This window comes from Balearica regulorum, chromosome 4, assembly GCF_011004875.1.
Source record: "Balearica regulorum gibbericeps isolate bBalReg1 chromosome 4, bBalReg1.pri, whole genome shotgun sequence".
Lineage (NCBI taxonomy): Eukaryota > Metazoa > Chordata > Aves > Gruiformes > Gruidae > Balearica > Balearica regulorum.
This window is the reverse complement of record NC_046187.1, coordinates 53446556-53468119: the sequence shown is the minus strand read 5'-3', so window position 1 is coordinate 53468119 and position 21564 is coordinate 53446556. Positions and strand designations below refer to the sequence as shown.

Genomic DNA, 21564 nt, shown 5'->3' with positions numbered 1-21564 from the left:
ATAATCCAGAAGGGAATCAAAGCCACTGCACATCTGATATGAGACACATATTAATCTTCCTAGACATCCCCTATAAAGAATGGCTTCAAAATACAACCTGAAAACTACCATTTCTTCTGTACCCTGTTTAGGATGTCACATTCCTGTCATTACTTGTCCCTTCTCTGACTCCTTGTGCTCTCAGTGGATCTACCTGTAAAATGATAATAAAAGAAAAGACCATCTTCTTTATGTATGGCAGCTGTCAAAGAGGATTCAACTCTAGTGTCTGTGTAAAAACTTATTTAGTGGAAGAAAGAACAGTTCATGCAAATTCACTAAATGTAAATGTGATTTTGTTTTACTTTCCTGATTGTCAGCTGTTACTGACCCACCCAAATCAGTTTGAAAAGCTGGTGAAATTCCACTTAATAATTAAGATGATGGATTAGTTTAAGTATTCTGTTAGTGATACATTATGCATATTTTGAAAATATCTTGTACTCATGAAGAATTGTGCTCAAGGTTTGGCGTTAGCCAAGAACTATTGAATATTCCTTTTTGTCAGTATTTTTGCTGTGAGGATCAGTTGTCATTTACTGCTAGCTGTCTACTAAAATTCAAAAGTAATTCCTGAGTATGTAATAAATAAGAATTCTTGCTGTTGCATTAATAGTATTGAGTAAAATAGATATACAAAAATAAATTGTTAGTGGGGTGTATTTGTATGTGCACCTTGTTGCACAATGTGCTGTATTGTAAGTCTAAGCCTCTAAATGGGTTTTCACTGGCTTATTAATCTTTCCCAGAAAGGACTTGATAAAGACCTATATTTTATGTAGATATGTCAGATATTTATGTCAGATACAAAGTATTTGAATTCAGGTATTAGTTATACTGATAATTTAGATAATGTTTGTAAAAAAAGGTGGCAGCTATAAATTGTTATAGTTGTCTGGTTTAAATTTTATAGCAGCACCTTAATCTCTTTGGTGTCTGGGGTTGGCTGACCCTTTTTTTTTTTTCCAGTCGGCCAATAAATCTGGAATGTGACCATATGTTTAGGTGAATTCTAATTCAATGGATTTGGTTAGAAAGAAGAGCATAAAAGAAACATTAAGATATTCTGTGCTCAGAATTTCATCATTGAAAGCTAATACACATTTTGAATCTAAAGACTGTATCACACTAGAATCTTGTGTTCTTTCAGGGATGGGAATTAGGTTGACGGGTTTCTGAAACAGCTACATTTCTTCTTAACAAATACATTCTCCTCTGTTTCTTTTGACTTGACTCATATAATGGTTAGAGCCTTACTAGTATTACTTATAAATACAGATAAATAAATATTTGTAGTAAGCAAATGGGGGATTAGAGTTACAATATCAAAAACACATGACAAAGAGGACATCTGAATTCCTGTTTCTCATTGCTGCTTGACTGGCTGTACTCCATTATACATTCCATATTGTTTGAATTTTCACATAAAGTAATTTCCTGTTTTTAATTTCAGTTAGACTGCAACTTAAGCTTGAAAGTATTAACTTCTGTATTTTATTTTCCAGTACCTTCTTCAAGTAAATTCCGCTCACCTGCAGCACCGTCTCCCCTAGCTCTCCGACAACCAGTGAAAGCATTTAGTAACCATGGACCCAGTTCAGTTGCTTCTCCAGAAGCCACACAGCTGACACACAGTAGTTCTTCACCAGGGCCTCTCGCAGCCCAGAGTTCAGGCTTGCCAAGCCCTGCCAGCAGTATTAACAGTACAACTCTTACCAGACCGGCAGGGACAGCAGGGATGAGGAGTGGTTTGCCCAGACCCAGTGCCCCTTCTACAGGGGGCATCCCAGTGCCTCGTAGCAAACTTGCACAGCCTGTTCGCAGGTGAGTATGTGACAGGTGGTCTTAGTTTGAAGTTTTCATAATTAAATTTTTATGTCATGTATTTGTGCTGCAATTCTTATTTTGGTCTCAGGGTATTTAGAATGGAAATGGAGACCTCCACAGGAAGTATTTGACTGTTTTTCCAAAATAGATTTAAAGCAAAGCCCAGAGAAAAAGATTCTTGAACTAGAGAGGGAAGGTGAAGGAATGAAAGTGAAACGAATAACAAAAGATACTGAACTAAGTAAATAGAGTGTTTTAGTCTGGGCTGATAAGGCAATAAGAATTTGTCTGCATGTGGTAAAAAGTCATCAAAATGTAGCTGGCAAGTGAAAATTCATTTGTACCACTGAGTGAAATGTTCTGAAGTCAGAACTATTGCAGTTCCTTTGTAATCTATGTGTCAAGCAGTGGTACCACAGTGAGAACAGTTTCTCTCCTTGGGCAGCTAGAAACTTTAGGAAGGAAGACACCTGAGGACAGAGGAGGCATCCATAGCATTTGCTAAATTAGCATAAAAATAAATGCAGTTAACCCACTGGATAAAACAGAATTCTCAGCTCAAACATAACCTCTGTGCTAGCGCTCAGCTGCAGAAGTTGCTTAATGTCAGACTGCTTTGGAAAACAATCACAAGAGAGAGTAAATATTAACTGGAAAGGCAACGTGGACAATTTGTCTGCAGGAGAATCAGAAGGAAGTGATGCATAATTTAGAATATGTGCTCTTAATGCCACACTAATGTGGGTTTTCACTGAAGGTGTCAAGTGGAAGCCAGCTGACATAAAGAAGCAGTCATCCATGAGGAATATTAAGAATCCTATTAAACAGAAAGGATAAGCAGTTGGTCTTCAGTACTGTAGAAAAGATGAAACAGCAGTAAATAGCAAAATGGAGGAATTCTGTTCTGCAGTGAGTGCTGGGCAGGGAAATGACAAGTAACTGTCGCAGTATCAACTGTTTGCTCTCTGAGTCTGCACTGTCAGCAGTATGAAACTTTGTGTAATAAAAAGCAGTCGTTTTTGTCATGAAGTTCTTAATAGTAGCAAAGTGTGGTTGTGCGAATCGCAGCTTGTCTTACAGAAAAGTGTTTCACTTATTAAACTTACACAGTTGGGTTTTTAAAAAAAAGTTTATGTACATAATGCAGTGCCTGTACACAATGCAATAATGAAGTATCTACAAATGTCAGGATTTTGATGAAAGCAAAATGTAATACTCTAAACAAGGATTTCCCTGTTTATATATCACTGAAAAAAATGACCTATTTTTGGATGGCAGCAGATTAAGTTTGTATCCTCACAGAGTATAATAGCAAAAAGTTTTGTGTCTATTTATCCAGATGTTTTTTTGACATGGTAGTTGCCAAGATACAACACATAGAACCAGAAACTGAAAATACTTTGGGGTTTGTCTTAAGTAAACTATATTGCAGAGAAGTAAATGAGTGAAGTGTATATTTCAATTATTTATAAAATGTTTAAATTGTTCTGTATTGTAGATGGAGACTTCAGCAGTTATGTATGAAACTGAAAAATATCTCATTTTATTTTAGATCATTACCCGCTCCCAAAACCTATGGCAACGTGAAAGACGAGAGTTGGAAAGATGGCTGCTACTGAACTGCAAAGCTTAATGCAAAGTTCCACTGCTCATGGATGCTTCCTCACCAGGCTAAAAGACAGCTTGATTATACAAACTCTTCAGATGTGACTTTTGGGATTTGTAAAAATTCCTGACCTCTCTGTCTCTAATTAGCACAAACTGGCAGAGATTACAAAGCAGCACTTTAATGACATCTAACATCAGATGTTTGGTGATCATACAATCACTTCTACATTAAATTGCTATCAGTTCTGGGTTGGTTTTTTTTTTTTCCTTGCTTGCTAAAAATATATCAATATGAGCATTTATGACAGTGGCCAATGTCTGGGCAAAAACCTAACGAATGCCAAAGAAATGCCCATCTTGAAAAACAGCAAGTGTGTAACAGTCAACTTACATTGTCCAAAACTTCATTTTCAGCCTGTTTTAATTCAGCAGAAAGATTGGTGAATATGTACCGTTGAAACAAGGCAACATTAATCAGAGCTAATATTCTGATTGCAGACTGCTACAGTGCTAGTGAAACATTGCTTTTAACAATTGTATGAGATTTTCGCTGGGGAAGGTGGTACGTACATCCTTCAGAAAGAATCAGAAGTTACTCTGGAGGATTAGGCATAACAGTAAGTAGTAGCCATGGCTTTTATTAACATTAAAGGTTTGAATGTAGCAGACACACACAAATGCAGTAGTATAGATTGCATCTTTCCTATGTTGATTTATCAGCTTTACATGCTCTTACATGTTTGATTGCCAAAAGGGCTTAGTATCAGTTGTACAATCTTTCTAACCTTAAAAGTTCCTGGCTCAGGAAAGATGGCCTTTGCTATTGTAGCCACATTTTTATCACATGGCTCGCTATTTGGGAAAAAAACTTTTTTTATAGCAGGTTTCCTTACAAAGGAAAGAGCAAGTTGTAATGTTAATTTATTCTAATACCATACCACTATTCTTGCAGCCTGGAGCAACTGTAAATGCTGATAGTTAAGGAGAAGGAAACACAACTATGCACTTGTAACATACAAATTTTAAGGTAATGAGTTGACTCTTGATGCCAAATGATATTCATTTAGGTGATGTTCCATGGTATGAGGGAGTTTTCTGTATCCTATTTTTTTACTTTCATCCATTTCTTAAATTGGTTTATTTTAAATTGTAAATATTTTTACAGAAGATATTGCCCATGTAAGTGTGTTTAAATATGTACTTTGCCTTACATATGTTTATCTTACATTACTGGTAACAGAGTATGAAACCTGCTATGTCTGTTTACAAGCTATTAAATTCCTCTGGTGACTCTGACTTATTCTAACACATTTTGCTCAAAACAACTCATTCATATAATTAGCATTTGAACCATTGTTTTCTGTTTTGGAAGACATCGTGCAAACGTTTGTAACTAGAGTTGTATTGGGTGGGACTAGTTAAACAGAAGGGATTTTGTTTGAAGCTTTTTCAGTATTTTGGATGTACAGTTGATGAAGTAAGAGAATGTGAATGGTATATCCTTTGTGCAATGACTGACGAACACTACAAGTTGGATTGGACGGTAGGTAGCCTTCAGCCCCATTAGTATCTGAGTTTGGAACTGCTGGTGTATTTTGACTCCCACTAGGAGGATAACTAACCCTGAAATTCCAGCACTTGAATTTTAGGCCAGCATTAGCATATTCCTGGATGAAAAGCCATGCAATACTGCTTGAGTTGGAAGAAGCCAAACAGGAAGGAGTGGAGACTAATTTGCAGCCGTAATTACTCAAGCAAACTTTGGGTTGATGAATGACTTCACACTCTAGACCAAGATCTGTGCTGAGACTTTGAAGTCAGGGTATTGACTATACTGTAATTCAGCAAGATTTCAGCAGGGGTAAAGAAACTTAACTACCTTGCACCAGGAGACCAGTACATACCAGTAATCTGGCCTTGCGTCATTTGTTGGCTCAGATAATGGGTGCCAGTTACTAGCTCGTGTCACTGTTAAGCAGAAGAGAGGACTAGATCAAATGCGCATATTCTCACTAAAGCCCGAATGTTAACCTTTCAGCGTTTTACAAAGCAATGCTGCAGTCTTCATTGAAAAAAGGTGAATTTTAATTGGTGGATTTTATCAAACACTTGATTGACTTTTAAATTTTGAAAGCCAGTTTAGATGACGATATTGGGGGTTTTACCATGGCTGCATCAAACTGTTGTGTACATTTCCTTAAGTTAAGTAATTCATCACTTGGGTAAGTTCAGCTTAAGTTTTATAAGGATTTTTTTCTCTGCTGTTCTCCCCCTGAAATACAGCGAATGACTTCCTGAAAAGACAGACTGTCTGTTTACTAGAAAGCCTTTGTGCATTACCAGTTTATTGATATCAGGAAATCACGGGGCTCTGTGTTTAGAGATTTACTGCAGAAGTGTGGAAATACGGATTTGATAAACTAGTGCCTATGATTTACTTAACTTATGTTTGATATAGTAGTAAGGGGTTTATGAATGTGGATTACTTTTTGTGCCAACAGCTCGGAGTTGTTGTATGTGTGTAGGCAGAAGGACTTGTTCTGCTTCCAAAGTTATTTAATTTTTTTGTGTTTGAATGTTTTTGTAAGTGTTAAAAGTGTAAAAAAAATATATAAAATATTCTTACCACAAAACATTTCCTGGATCATTATTTTTATAAGAAATTGTTTTTAAAAGCTTTCATAAATTTAGAGGGTATTGGTTTAGGGCTTTTTTTGTTCATTGGGTCATTTTTCCAGAACCATATTCACTTTTCCAGAAGTTACCAACATCAGCTTCTGCCCCCTGGAATTCATGAACTGAGTACAACGCTGTATTTGGGTGAAATCCGTGATTTCCTGGACAGACTGAGGTTGACTTGTGCCTCTACTCTGGAAGGACGATGCAGAATTCAGTTATGTGAAAAACTCTTCTGAATTTTTATCCAGAATGATTTGTTTGTGCAATTCTAAGGACACAAGCTGCCTTTCTATTTTTAGAGGATTCATGCTCACTTCACCTCATGAAACACATTTTTCATTTTGAAAATTCTGGAATTTATGCAGAAAATAGAGCAATGTAAAAGTGTACCTCGTAAGCCACCTTTGGATTAAGTACCCATTTTATGTAGCTCATAGATGAATGCCTCTCTCTTTTGGCTCACAAGCAAGAAGTTTGTTTTGAACTTGGTAACTTTCCATAATCGGCATTTTGCTACAAAGCGACATATCCAATAGTAATGTGAATGCCATCTTTTCCTTATCTTGGTATTAATATAAAGTTAAGCCCGGTTTACTTCTATTTGGTGGCCACTTGGTATTAAATCTGTTTAACAAATTTTAACCCCTGAGGCTCACTATTAATTATCCAGCAGAGTCTCCTATCTTGTAATTAAACCAATAGATTAAAATGTTTCCCCCTAGTTAGCTGACCTGCTTAGGTAGAGCTGGCTTCATACCTACTGCTTCTAAAAGGTGATCCGCTCCACCTTCCCTCATCGCTGTTCGCGTCAGCAGTCAAGCACCATTTGCTCCACACCCCTTCAGGAAAATAGACCAGTGTCAAAATTGCAGGTAGTTAAGAGCCTTTCCTGCTTCTCTTTTAGTAGGTTTCTGTAACAAACTCTTCTATATTAAACTATGGTTTATCATCATCACATTTCTAGCTTGAGTCATGCCAATATTGTTTCTACAGTTCTTTTATTGTTTCTACAGTTCTTTTATTTGGAGCAAAGGTGTGACGGCTCCTTTGGGTTTGCTATAGAAGTGCTAGGTCACGTTTGACTTGACAGCGTGTTAGCCTCTGTGAGCCTGATCGCAGCGGTGGAGAAAAGTAAGGGATGAACGTGTAAGGAGGCAGAAGGTCGAAGCTGCTTATGCTGCTCAAGTCTTGGGGTACTGGCCATCTTGTTGGAGGAGGCTGACACCTACAGGCAGTCTGTAGGAGTCCTGTTTCAGGAAGATGAGGCTGGGATTCAGGAGCTTTCTGGAGAATCTTGTGTTTCACACACAACTTTTGCTGTAAGGAAGATGCTCTCTGCTCCAAGAGTTGAACTGAAAGGAGCAGGTTCCATTAGACTCACTTTCCACAGAGGCGTTGTGTAATGTATTTCCAGCCCTGGTATCGCAAACAGTTGTACTGCGCGTCCCTGTCCTCTTTACACTGAATGATAAACTCTGTTGTGAGTACATTAGGCGCATGCAGGACACAAAACATAACTGTAGCGATTAAACGAATTTGCAGATCTTCAGCAGGATTTAAAGGAATAGGAAACTAAAATGATTCCTTACCAGCAAAGTGATTTTTCAACTTGGTGCATCATCAAGGCCTGTTACAAACAGTGAATTAAAAAAAAAATAAAAAATTATTAGCTTTGAAAGCTAGAAAGCCTGAGGTTATCTCTGCAGTGTGGTACTCTCATGTGAGACATAAGAGGACTACGTCTTCCACAAGACTAAGTATGAACGAACAAAAGAAGATACTTCTATTGTCACCTGAGCTCCTATTAGCAACATAAACCTAGGTAATCATGTAACTCCATTGTCTCTTGGGAAATTCTTTTAATACCTTACAAAGATAAAGCTTAAAAGAGAATGGCATGTGATGCCTTCTCCCCCAGCCTGTTCAGCCCGCCTTGCTTCTGCTACATTATCCTCAAAAGCTTCCTTCTGTTGCCAGCTACAGCAAGTGAGATCCAAAAGATAAGCACATCAGGGATGCGAGGTATCGGCCTTAGGAAGTGACTGTGGTCCTTCCCCAGCATTACTGGACTTTTGGTTATGGTGCACAACACGCAGAATACAAACTATGAATTCTTCTCTTCTTTTCCACTCTCTGCCATGATTTTCTTGAGACTGTAGCCAAAAGGGCAATGTTTCGGAGCCCTGCTAGGAGAGGCTGTTTAAAAACCCTGCCAGTACACACAACTTGGTCCCATGTCACACAAGCCACTCTTCCCCACCCAGCTCATGGTCTGGAGAAGCCTGCCACCAGCTACCTCCATGTTCCTCCAGCAACAAGGCTCTCATGGGGGACACTGCCATCCTGGTCAGTCAATTTGAGAGATACTTAATGCAATATATTTTTTTAAGCTTTCTTACAACTAGCTCCACTGATGAAATGAATGGAATCGATTCTCATGTGAACAATAGCTCATTTCTGAAAACACCAGCATTTCTCAGTCTGACATAGCTATTTTCTTGCTAAAAATATTTGGTGAAACTTGTCAAACAGTACACTTTTCTGTTGGTTTCTACGTTAGGATTGCTTTTTTGTGTCCAAGGAAAGAACATTCACAGAGCAATTCAACTAGTTTCTTGCTGTAAGAAGGACAGCTAATGTCTTCAGAAACATTAAAGTGGTCCACGTTAGGGTCTGGAGATTTTTTGCATGAAAACTCCCCATACAGTAACAGGAAGATGAATAAGGACACTCATGTCCTGTGTTGTTCCCCTCCTCTGTCCTGCCCAAGAAAAACTAAGTGCTTATTAATATAGGAGTAGGTCAGCAATGACTTGACTTGGGACTCCACATGGCCTTAGCTGCTTAAGCCATATAGGTAAGAAATAAGAAATACGTGCGGTGTGACCCGCTGATGGTGGCAGTGTGCTTGGAGGGGGTGGTACGCTGGGCTTTGCCCGGCCTCGTGCTCTTCCCAGGCATCCCACCGTGACCAGGGACAGAGACAAGGTGCCCCCTGCTCTAGCGCCAGCATCACTGTGCGTGCACTAACAGCTAGCAGTCTCCTGTATCTGTCTCAAGGCACTCTTCCTAAGTCAGTTTTTTCGTTTTCCTTCAGACATTATTGGCAAACAAATCTGCAGGTCCCATTACAAGAGCTCAGTTATCTGACTGACCCTTATTCACCTCCCTTTCGTTCAGCAGAGTTAATACTGCCGCATCATTTCACAGCTGCTGCTGCTCTCGCGGTGCTTTGGCTGGGTGCTAAAATGCTGACGGGAGAAAGCGATGCTGGACCAAGCTCTGGAGGACGAGGGGTTTGGTTCGCATCCTGTTTGGGGCCGAGGGTAAGGCCAGCGGCACTGCTGGCTGCCTGGACCTGTACGTGCCAAGTTAAAGGAGCACTGCAGAATCTTTCTTCTTCAAGCAGAGCTGTTTATCTTCATGAGAAGTGTCAGGACAGGAGTATCTTGTGCCATCTTAAATATATCTTCATCACTCTCCTCCTTCAGCAATGAAATTTTATTGCAGCAAATGCTGCCATTTTCTCTCCCCCCCCCAAAGAAAATGGGGGGTGGGGGGAGATCAGGCAAGCCCTTTGCTTGTCATGCTCTGCCTCAGCTCCTGTCTTAACCTCTACTTCCTCATCCATTTACCCTACGTTTACTCACCCAAACACTGAGCCCAGAGCAAGGTTATATTGTTTCTGTTCATCCATTTCCCACAGGGCTAATGCAGACACATAAAACCACTGTTAATGCTGCTTCAACTCACCTGTCTTCAAAGCAGTTACGAAAACCTTGTCCTGATTCTCATCCTTTTAAAGCCGTGCCTGGATGTCGCATGGTCACCCTCTCGGGCACGGCCGCTACCCTGAAATGGCTTGCAGAGGGTGCAGCCCAGGTGCAGCAGCCATCGCTAGCATGCTGCTCCGCTCCTCCTGTATTGGTGGTGCAGAGCTAGCGCTGTTGATTCAGTGCACGCAGCCCTCCGGAATATCTGTGGGATCAAAAAAAAAATTCATTATGGTGCAGGAGCAGGCTATAGGAGACTGTCCTTCAGTTCCCTGCTCTGCCATACACTTTTGATGATGCCTCATTTATTTTCTTGGGGCTCAGTGTTCATCATCACTGAAATAAGTACCAGTCTTCATAACCTGCGTGCTGGGAGCGAGGGGCAGGTGTGCTGCTATTTAGCAAAAGGGTTGGCCAGTCAGTTCATATCTTGTCTGTGACAGTGGGGTAAGTTAAGAACAGAAATTTAGTTGACCTGGGTTTATGAGCCCAAATGTCAGAGAGCAGATAATGTCTATTGTAAATGTCAGCGTCGAGGGATTTTATTTTTTTCTTTTAATAAAAAAAAAAAATCAAGAAAGATTTAGCTGCTGTATTTATGCTGCCATTCACACAGGATCAGCTCTACTGAACATGAATGGTATTGCCCAGGTACACAACCATACTGTGGGAACAGTAAAAGGGCCTTACCTTTATGATTTATCTCCACATGAAAATGTGTCCAGGGCAATGAAATACAGCCCTCTGCAGGCACTTGCACCTCTCCAGCCATCAGCACCAACTTCCTGCCCAATGGCCCAGTGTCAGTAGAAGAAATGGAAAACTTTTCCAAAAATACTTTGCAGCCTGCTGCTCAAGACTTGCTACTGTGTAGTAGGATCTACTGATTGCTAACTTGCTTTCCCACCTCGACAGAGGTGCTGTGTCAGCTCAGGACTCTTTTCCCTGGGCTGAGCGCCTCGATGGTAGAAATGAAGTATGAAAAATAAGTGGTTCTCGTTACGGGCCTCAAACCACGTATCCTCTGCAGGACCTGGGCTCAGCCCAGCTCTCCCACTCCTCGCCCGTGCCATTTCCTGTGCTGCACCCCACCCCCCCAATGTCTCTCAAGTTTTTTCATTTGTAGATTCTTTTTATCAGTGTGTTCCCACTCACTGCATCCTCCTCATTATGAATATAATTAAATAACATTAATTACCAAAGCAAATCACTGAACTCTGTCTAGCAGTAATCTCATTTCAAGAGTCAAACAAATGGGTAGATGACATTTGTAGCCCATTTACACACTCTGGTTTTAGCCTTTCTATTTTACTGTCTTTCTTTTGTGCTTTTTTAACTCATAAATATAGCTGAGTTTTCTTTTTTTTAATCTCTTTGTTTCCTTCCCAGGACTCTCCAGACACTAGAGGGTGGTCTTGCTTTCTCTGTGCTTTTCACTCCAAAGCTCAGTCTAGTTCAGCTTCAATTCACCACATCACCTTGAACTTACACAAATTTGTCCAGATGGTCCTGAGTGAATTTAACAGCTCCATTTATGACAGGAGAACCGAGTTTGAGGGAAGACCAAGCTGTGCAGAGCTGGCCATAAAAACCACCTCTCGTACATGTATGTGACCTTTATCTGAAACAGAAGAGAGAAAATTCAGCTTATCTTTCCTGCACATCACCTTTCATTCTTAGAGAAGCCAGGCTACACCCCAGGTTATCAATGACTGCTCCATGCCAGCTGCGATATTTTAATCTTCTTGTCTAGATTTATGATTTAGGACTTTTTATTTTTCATATATATGACAGAGCCTGAAATAGCCCTGTTAGACTTCCACTCAGTTTCAGGTAGATTTAAACCTCCTGCAATGCTCAAGATTTGATAAATATTTTCCCAGTGGTCTGGGTTTTCCAATTAAATATGTAACATCACACAGCATCATCTCAGCTCTGTGGGGTGTAAAAAAATGCTTGTGTTGAGCTAGTCACAGCTGGCGTGGAATACACAAGATGTACACCCCTCTCACCTCTCCATGGCAGGTCCACCAGCACTCGAGTACAGCCTACCTCCAGAGCATCTCCTCTGAGCAACCTGAGTGTAGCAATGAGCCACCAACTCCCACTGCCACGGCTGTGAAATTACTGCGGGCAGTAGCCTGTGTGCACAGGGACTGTGTCAGCTCTAGGGCAAAAACAGCAACTGCAAACTGATGCCATCACTTCTCTGCAATGGCGAGGACGGGACAGTCTCCTTTTCTGCAGAGCCTGGTGGCTCTGGGCTTCCAGATTTGGGCATCTGATCCAAGAAATCCACCGGGAAGAGCTCAGCTGTGACCTGCATTTTCGCACAAGCAACAACGGAATTTGCATTTGGTATATTAGTGCTCAGCACATTGGTTGCCCACCTGCTCTTACTGTTTGTTATGCCCTTAAAATTCAATTTTGGCTTGCTTAAGGTCCTTCTAAAATCTGCCCTTTAGTGCTCGGATAATATCTTTCATTATCAAGCAAAGGTTGAGATCACTGCCAAAAAAAAAAAAATCTCTTGAATTTGAAAAGGACTGGGATGCTAACCATGAGTGCCAGCATGCTGTGGGGACAGGGACCAGCTGAGAGGTGCAAGGCAGCCTCTCCACCTGAAGGGACAAAAGTGCTTGGACACCTTTGCTGTGCCACTGAATCAAAGGATTTAAAGAAATCCTTGCAATGAAATCCCTGTACTTGGTTATTGCTGCTTGCTGGAGGAGAGCAGCAAGTCATCCTTACTGCGGAGCCGCTCTGGGAGCAGAATTCATACGTGGCTGTAGGGACTGAAGGTGATTGCTCATGGCTTACAGCACATCCTATGGAGGGTTTCAGCAGTACCACTCAAATACTTCAAGAAAGTACCAAGTGAAAATTGATTCTGTGGATGTTTAGCAGTTGTAGAGACACAGAGAGTGTTTCTGTGATGAAGGGATCACACTGTACATGCTTGCTCTTCAGGAGTAAGGTACCTGCTGGAGCTCAGTGCGCTTGTCCCCAGTGTGCAGCTTTGCCACTATTTCCAGTGTGATCTTGAGCAAATTAATTAATCTCAATGTATTACTGCTCTGGCTGTTCATGAGCATGACAATGTGATGATCCTGGATCTTTGCACTCGATAATAAACTCTTTGGGGAAGGGGGAAGGACAGAAACCCCTTCCTAGCTGGTTTTGCCTAGCACCTAACATTTTGGGACCTATTTTTCTTGGGCTTCTTGGTGTCAGTTTGAAGCACTTTGCTTTGAAGGAGTTTCTGTATTTCCATGGGAAGCAGCAGCTCCGTTATCTCCTTGTTCATCCGTGACTCCTGTCCTGCACGGGGCTCCCTGGCCTGGAGGAGTTTGGGCAGGGTTTGTTTGAGTGTACTGAGATTACTGCACAGTACCGCTCACACCCAGGTGGGAACGCTGCGCACTGGTACCTTCCATTGCTCTTTGAGTAGCTACTCTTACAGTCCTGGTTTGAATCAACTTCAGCAGCAAGACTGTCCTTCTCATAATTACTCTGCATTTAGGCTACTCATGTATATATGGGTAAAATATATGTTTCAAATATTTTATTTAGAAATTATATGTTTAAAAGTGTATGTATAATACATGTTATTTATTTAATACATTAAAATTAATTTAATAATGTTTCTAATCTTTTGCTTTCTGATATTACCATGGACTGAGCAAAGGTAAGGAGCTCTTACCTTGTGCAGCCATCTTGTACATGTTCATTCCAATCTCTTGTCTTCCTTGAATTCTTTCACCCTGAAATAAAGGGCCAACTGCTTTTTATTCCTTCCTCCGACTATCCAATCTTAAACAGCTCTGCCCAAAGCCAGTTATCTGGCAGGCAGATAAGATGCTGCCAGTTTAATAAAATTCACAAGGCCGCAGACTTCAGTTCTGGGCTGTGAACCCCTCCTGACGTTTTCAGCTTGGCCAGATCCCCGGTCCTCGAGGTGCTGCCAGCAGCTACGACCACGAGCGCAGTTACGCCACAGAGAGACGTGAAGTTCTATCAATACCAGCGGGCATCACAGCGGAGGACAAAGAGCATCCAGGCAAGGTACGAGAGAACAGGGCAACTGGAGGCCAGGAGGAGCTTGGTGGGGTCACCTGGTCCCACTGCTCCCCCCCCCAAAGTGAAGTCAGCAGCTGCAGCTCACCCCACGGCAGAGATGTCTGCCGGACCTCTCCTGGGAGGTCACCGCAGCCTCCCCAGGCTAGCCAGCCTTCAGCACCATTGTTTTTATTTGCCCCATCGGTATCTAATCTGAATCTCTCTGTAGACTTGTGAGGTTCTTTTCCAAAGCCACTTGCATTTATTTCTTTCTCTCTAATTCCTGTACCCTAAAGCAGCTGACCATACTTTCCAGGTTGGTCATCTTTAGCTGCTGTTGTAGGCAGAGATGGCAGAAATGCTTAAGAATGTTGTATTTCTTGAAAGACATGGCTTCGGACTAATTACACTACTCACAAATTTGTGACAGATTTGATTAACTCTTTAGCTAAAAAAAAAAAAATTAAAGAAGTCAAAATCCAAACCAAATTGGAATTACATTTCATTTAAAAGTTGGCATACTTTAGAAACAGCATAGAAGGACAAAGGTTAATGAAAGATTATAGTAGATTAATTTTTTTTATAGCTTTGATTTTACTGTAAAACTGATTTTTCTGTTTCAATTCAGCTCCAGGTGATATTCTCGCCCAGCCTCCTGTTCAGCACAGACACCAGGATTGCAGCCAGGTCATGGTATATCCAAGCCAACGCTCGCACAGAAGCAGTTGCTGCACCCCAGCAAGAACATCTCCCACTTGCATCCAAAAAATAACACGTGATGGTGAGTTGGTCTGCACCTCGGCCAACACCCTTTCCACTCGAACCATACACTCCCTTCCCCCTCTGAACTTGCCTTGATTCAATCTCTAAGCTTTAGATTTACTTGTGCTCCTCTCCACTAGCACAGACTCTTTCCTATAACTTGCAATCTTTCCTGCATACGAGTAATTGGAGACTGTGGCCAAGTCTTCCAGCAGCTTCCCCTCGGGTACATAAACCAGACCACCAACCCTTCACCATAAGGCCAATTATCCACACTCAAGCAATTTTATAGCATTTTCAACACTGTAATTTATCAGAATTATTTTTAAAGATGAGACCCCAGAAAAAAGAGACTTTCAACTACTGGTAGAGAGACACCTCAGGCAGGAAGAAATATCCTCCTGGCTTCACATCCAGCATTTCTGCTTATGCACCCCAAAAAGGACATGAAAGATCTTGTTGAATAAGAGATTTACGCTTTCATCTTCCTGGCAAATCAACAGGTTTACAAAACCTACAGTACATTTTCCTCAGCTGCAGCAAATTCAGAAGAGTCTTTAGGTTATTAAAAAAATGTCCTACTTCATCACGGTTTTAAAAGTGCACATAACGCAGTGTGTCAAGGCTATTTTCATGGGATTCATATGCAGCATTATCTAAGACAAGTACTAAGAGATTCCTATTATGTTTGAGATTTATTTCTTCCTGTTTGCGATTTCTTTGTAGGTAGCTTGAGATTTAATTTAGGTAATAGTGCACCTGTTTTGAAGGGCTTGCTTATTTGTTGATCAGCGTTACTGATAGTCATTTTTGTTATTTGGTAAAAATTTGGCAGCAGGACAAGAAGCATTTTTATTCTATGTTTGTACAGTTTCTAGCACAAAACAGTCTTAGTCCATGTCTAGGCACCTCAGATGCAGTGATACAAGTGACACCTGAATAAAAAGATTTTTTTTGCGTAACCTGAGATAGAATATTGATGCTATTAACTCTTCTCTTTCCCATGGGGCTCACCATGAACATCCTTTTTAATATGAAGAAAGCTTTGGCAGGAGAGAGATGTAATTTGTCCTTGTTACAATTAAATGAATACTCTATAAAGTAAATGAATACTCTATAAAGCAAATTATGCTGTAGGTATTATTAAATTTACTTCTGCATTTTGTGACATTTAAGCTGTTCTGCGGGACGATACCGTCTTGGTGTCATTTACTCTGATCTGGCATTTTTTTGCAAACCCCAAAGTATAGGTTTTATAGGCACACAACCACATTTGTGTGATCTGCTTCCGTATTACCTCCCTTGATTTATGTCCCTAACCCTGACCAGATTCCTGCATAGGAAAATGAGAGGGGGCTGGGAGCCTCAATGGCCAATGGAAGCCAATAAACCCAGCTGGATCTGGGTCTGCAACTGCACATGCATCCTAAAGCCCCACCATTTACCAGGTTGCGCATGTCTCGTTTTTAGTGTGCTCTCCGGCCTCGATGACACCGCTGTCCCCTCACAGCCATCAGGGTCCCCCCGCACCTTCCCCCCGCTCCTGCGGACGTGGACCGGCTGTTTGCGGCACTCGCAGGGAGGGAAATCAGGGCTGCAAGGTCAAAGACGTGCCTGTCTGTAAAGCACGACTAAGAACGTCTGCCTGTGAGAGCCCGTGCAAAGCGAGACCTGCGCCTGCGGTCCAGAACACCGTCTGACTTTTAAAAGCGAATGCCATGCCTTCAGAGGCAGCCTCATCTCACCTCCTGTCCCTTGTCCCTCCCTGGCTGGACAGGATGCTAATTTTGGCTCTTCTGGACTGAGGCATGCATTAGTCATCAGGTCATTTATTTTATTAGGAATTTCATCTTAATCTTGATAATACTGCAACTCCAGAAAAAGATCAAACGGCAACAAAAGGGAACAATGTCCGAGGCAGAATTTTTTTCTTATTTGAATTTGGGTAATGGTATCTCACATAAAGGCACTTAATTGCTTAAAAAAAAATTGCTGCTAGTAATTGGTTTACAGTTGTAGGGGTACAACTGCCTCAACAAATGACTGTCAGCAATCAATTTACAAAATTATTCTTCAATGATCCCCTGATTTTGTCTCCTTTCATGGATGAAAAGCCTTTTTCTAATGGGATGGTTGGCAAAAGATCTCTTCATCTTGTTTTTGAAAGGCAGATCATGCAGCCTTAAACACTTAGTTCTAGTTATGAATCATTGGAACATTGCGACCCAAGTCGTGATGCACTTACTTGTTGATTAATGGTCTTCAGACATCTTAAAAATAATCATGGGGGAACACCAAGTATAACAGGAGGGTTTTATTATAATAATTTCTGCCCTTGACTGCTAACCCACAGCTCCAGTGAAAGGATCCATCCCCGGCTGCTCAGAGAGACAGAAGAGATAGCAGGGACACAAAGGAGTGCAGCCAAGTAATTGAGGCTTGCGCCGTTTCCCTTGCACACCACTTCAATTTAATAAAATCCTGGAGGCTATGAGTTGCAGAGCACTTCTCCCAAGGGAGGCGTAAATACAGAGTATTTATATATGGACTGAAACAGGCATAATTTGGAAGAGGAATCGGAGAAGGGGACAGGACTCCCATCAACAGAGAAATCACAAAGGCAGCAGGGAAGAGGAGAGACAGCCGCAGCGCAGAGGAGGAGGGAGGAGTTGGAGGGTGCCTGGATGCCTTTGCCACCTGGGCCAAGGGGAAGGGAAGGATGATTCGGTGGGATCCTGCCTGTAGAGACAACAGGGATGCAGCAATGACTCCCGCTGAGGAGGGGAGGAAGGGACACGTATCTAATTTTCCCCACTCTGAAATTCAAACCATGGGTCTGGTCGAGGCCGCTGGCCATGGGATAAAAGATGCTGATTATTTTGGAGATTTACCAAACAGGACTGAGCCGTGGTGCTGTGCTAAGGACAGGACAGAGGGGAGTTTAAGAGAAGCAAGTTTGGGACAAGGCATGACAGGGCTGGGCTGGGGCTGGGTGTCATGTTGAAGAGTAGCACAGAAGCCTGAGGGCAGGGAAGGCAGGTCTGTCCTTGCCCTTCGGCACTACAGACAGCTGCGGGAGCAATGAACTAACCAGAATCCCACAGCTCCCGCGTGTTCTCCACCTTTGTTGTTGAGCTGCGCTCGGCCTTTGTGGATGCACAAGTGGTTTGGGGCAGGAGCAACGTCAATCCATCAGCACATCCTCACCAAGGCAGTTTCTGCCTGGCTGGCTGGGAAGGTTTCTTAGGAACAACTTAATGGCATGGATCTGAATGTGTCATCTTATTTTAAAAATGTATTTTCTTGCCTGTTTAGTGAATTGGCTCCCAAACAATATAATATTTTAAAAAAAAGAAAAAAAAAAGGCCATGACTGTTAAGATCTTACAGTTGCTGGTTGCTGGCTCAGTGAAGGTGGGCTACGGGCCGGGGGTGGCAAAAGGAGCAAAGTCCCCTCTTGTGCTGCTGCTGCTCTTGAGAGAAGGAGCGGGAGCCAGGTACTGGAGAGGGACCTGGTTCCTCAAAGGACCAGCTGACATGTGCTTCCTAGCACAAAGACAACCATGGAAGAAAAAGCAAAATCTCCAGTATCTCTGCACAATTATGCTCCAATTCCTAACTCTCCTAAGCCACAAAAATAAGCACTCTGGATCTAAGTTATAAATAAGAAAGGGGATATATATTTCATGAATTTTACCACAAATTTACCCTAAACTGCTTGTAGGGTATCACACGATATACATTAAGGGTTATTTTAATCAAAGACAATGACAGCAAAGACTTTTTTTTCCCCATGGAAAATTATTATTGTCCTATTAAGTCTTAAATTTCATTTTTATTTGTATCTATAACCTAGGTGCATAGCAAGTAAATTAGAAACAAAGGGATTATATGTCCCATGAAAATCAGAAACTGCTCCTGCTAGGTCTCACCTGAACATCCCTTTCACGGCACTATTTTGTCCCAGCCTCTTTAGTAGCACCACCATTTAAAGGTGCTGACCGAGAGCTTTCCATCCTCCAGGACTATCCTTGGGTGGCCCCTCTTCCTCTGGAAGCACCCAGCACAGCTCCACAAATCAGCTGGCACGGACATGCAGAGAGGCAAAGCATGACTTATGGGCGGATGACGCCATCCCGCAGCAGCTGAGCTCCGCTGCTTCCCGCAGTCCCGGGCACAGCACATAATGAGGCAGGGCGGGAGGAGTGGGGAGCAGAAATGAAGACTGAGCCGAAATGGGAAGAATGAGAAAAGAGGGGGTGCTCGCCCTTTGCTTTCTTACCCTGTCATCCTGCTTTTACATAGTGCTCAGAAACACAGCATGCATGCACCTGAAGCCCAATGCAGTCAGAATTTAGGCTTCTAAGTCCAAAACTACGATTTACCTGTGCCTGCCTCATCCCTAACCCGCTTGGGATTTGCAAATCAACCCTTCTTGCCCGAGGCTCCTAAACCTGTGGAGGAACGGGCATAACAGCTGTGTGCACCAAACCTCCTCTTGTCACCCCAAATTCAGCACAACACCCACAGCAACTTCCCTTGGGGGACACTGAAAGGACCTCATTGCTGGGGGACACTGAAAGGACCTCATGCACTGATTGCAATTTTGTAATAATGCTGGGCTATGCCAGAGGTTTTTAGTCTCCGGCAGGAGAAGCGAGTGATTCAAACAACATCTCCACACAATGTACTGGAGCAGCCACTAGCTGCATGAACAGCAAGGTTGCTCTGCTCATTTCTCACAGCACTGTCATAATTCCTTACAAGCCTATCCTCCATTTTTCACCTTTGTTTCCAGTTAAATAAAGGGAAGGCACAGAAATTCCTGTTATAAAAGAGCAAACAAAATTCCTATTGTTGGAAGGACTTCTGCTACTCCAGACCGGTTTATAGCACAGGTGCTCTCCTATGGAAATCAAACCCCTCCTAAGACTAATGTAAGGCAATAATATTTCTAAGTTACAAATTACAACAAGCTTGTATTTCAGTGAGTCCTTCCCCTCGCTCTTCTTGCTCTTGCTATCTCTTATCCTCTCACCCATTTTTCAACAGAAGGACTAACGAGGATTAATTTGAGAATGATATATGATTGTTTTTATTTGCCAAGTCTTTTTATACTCAAATAGTCAATCTGTTTCTTCCAGTAATAGCAAGGCAGGCAGCATGCTTTCTCCCGCCTTCCACAAAAGAAAACAGAGAAGGAATTAGCCATTGATTTAGATACATCGTGGTGTGCACTACGTGTGAGCTGGCTGCCTTGCAGCCAGATGCTGCAAAACTACTTAGCATCACTCCAGACTCCAGACTGTACTTTAACGATGACATATCAGGAAAGCCTGCAGTAAGTTAAAGAGACAAGAACCATGCTCAGCAGCAGATAAAACATTTCTTCACTCTACATGCTGGATGTGCAAATATGCCGGGTGCCACCCGCTGTGACAGTACCCGTTGGATGGACAATTAGCGAAGCACATCAGCTGGGTTCAGACTTGGCTTTCCCTGAAGTCGGCAGTACCACTCTTGTTTAAACCAAGAGTTAAGTCTGAATTTCAGCTGACAAATTTTAAGAAGTCTCAAGAAGTCTTGATTTGTTACGATGCATTCACAACATTTTCCCATTAGAAACGCTGTAGTTCAGTGTCCCTTGAAACTGAAGTTCACGATGACTGGGTGGGCTCTGAAACAGTACGCATCTGCTTCACTGTATCTAGGTTGACTGAACTCCTCCTATAACTGCCTATATGGTATGCTATACATTGTGACACAAAAATATCTTCCCACGACCAGCCCTGTTCCAGCGGAGAGTCTGGGGAGTGAAACTCAGAGATAACATAGGCGGCCTGGCCTGTGCCCTTCACACCTGCTCGATAAGCAGCTGCCTTGCGCTCTGCCCCAGCCTGGCTTTGCCCACCATAACCCCGTCCTGGTCCCACCGCAGGGAAACTGCATGGGCATTACTCACAAACCAGGGAGGGTATGATAAGCAAATGACCTGCATGTTGGGAAGCCAAACACTGGCTGCATGAAGGATGGGATACAATACAGCAGTGGTAAGACTTTAAGAAGCCCAATAAATACACTGCAAGCACTGTTCTGCATACGCAGACCTGACAATGAAGTCAAGAGGACACCGTTAGTTAAGAAAGTCACCAGACTCCACACTCCCCTAGCATAGCAGCACACAGAACCCAAAAATATGAACAAACTAAAGCAGTTTAGATCCTATTTGGTTGTTCAGCTCTGATGACTCACCTCCCCTGTGCTCTCCTCAAGCTAATGACAGAAAAACAAACACGGGAAGAACAGTATTAAACTTGGCATCATTTTGGCAAAGTTGCCGTACCCAGGATTTTGTCACTATGTACTACTTGCACTTCTTGTGTTGCCTGCACCCCAAGTAAGAATTAAAGGTTTAATAAGCAAACAGTCTGTTTTTCTCCTGAGTCTCCAATAATTCCTACTCGAATCCTGGGACAGTCTAAAATTTTACCCAAATAAATTTTTTAAAAAGTTGCTGTCCAATGGAGCTTAAGGCAAGCAGCCGATCAGGGCGGCTCCTGTGGGCTCTCTCCTTAAATTCGGTGCATCCTCCCTGAGCTGCAACCCAAGGTGCTCCCCAGGCAGCAGAGCAGCAGGCTCAGGGTGGAAGCTGAGGGGCAGCCCCTGGGGATGCTACGTGCGGAGCCAGCTAGTCCCACCCAGGAGCGAGGATGTGAAGCAGTGGCTGCAAACCCTCTAAATCATCTGTATTAAAGAAAAGATGGTGACGCTCCCAAGGCATGGCTGGCAGAGGTGCCAAGTGCACAGAGTAAGAGTCA

General features: G+C 42.4%; 1 protein-coding gene across 2 annotated transcripts in view; it reads left to right on the top strand.

Moving 5' to 3' along the window:
• SLAIN2 (SLAIN motif family member 2) overlaps positions 1-6109 on the top strand; it is a 35842-nt gene extending 29733 nt beyond the window's left edge. Inside the window, exons 7-8 of one of the 2 annotated variants that reach the window (XM_075752212.1) lie at positions 1545-1863; positions 3419-6109. In XM_075752212.1, coding sequence (XP_075608327.1) covers positions 1545-1863; positions 3419-3485 — 386 coding nt within the window. In that variant the 3' untranslated portion in view covers positions 3486-6109. The remainder of the gene's footprint in view (positions 1-1544; positions 1864-3418) is intronic. The other variant, XM_075752211.1, reaches the window with a different exon arrangement.
• Positions 6110-21564: the final 15455 nt, after the last annotated feature.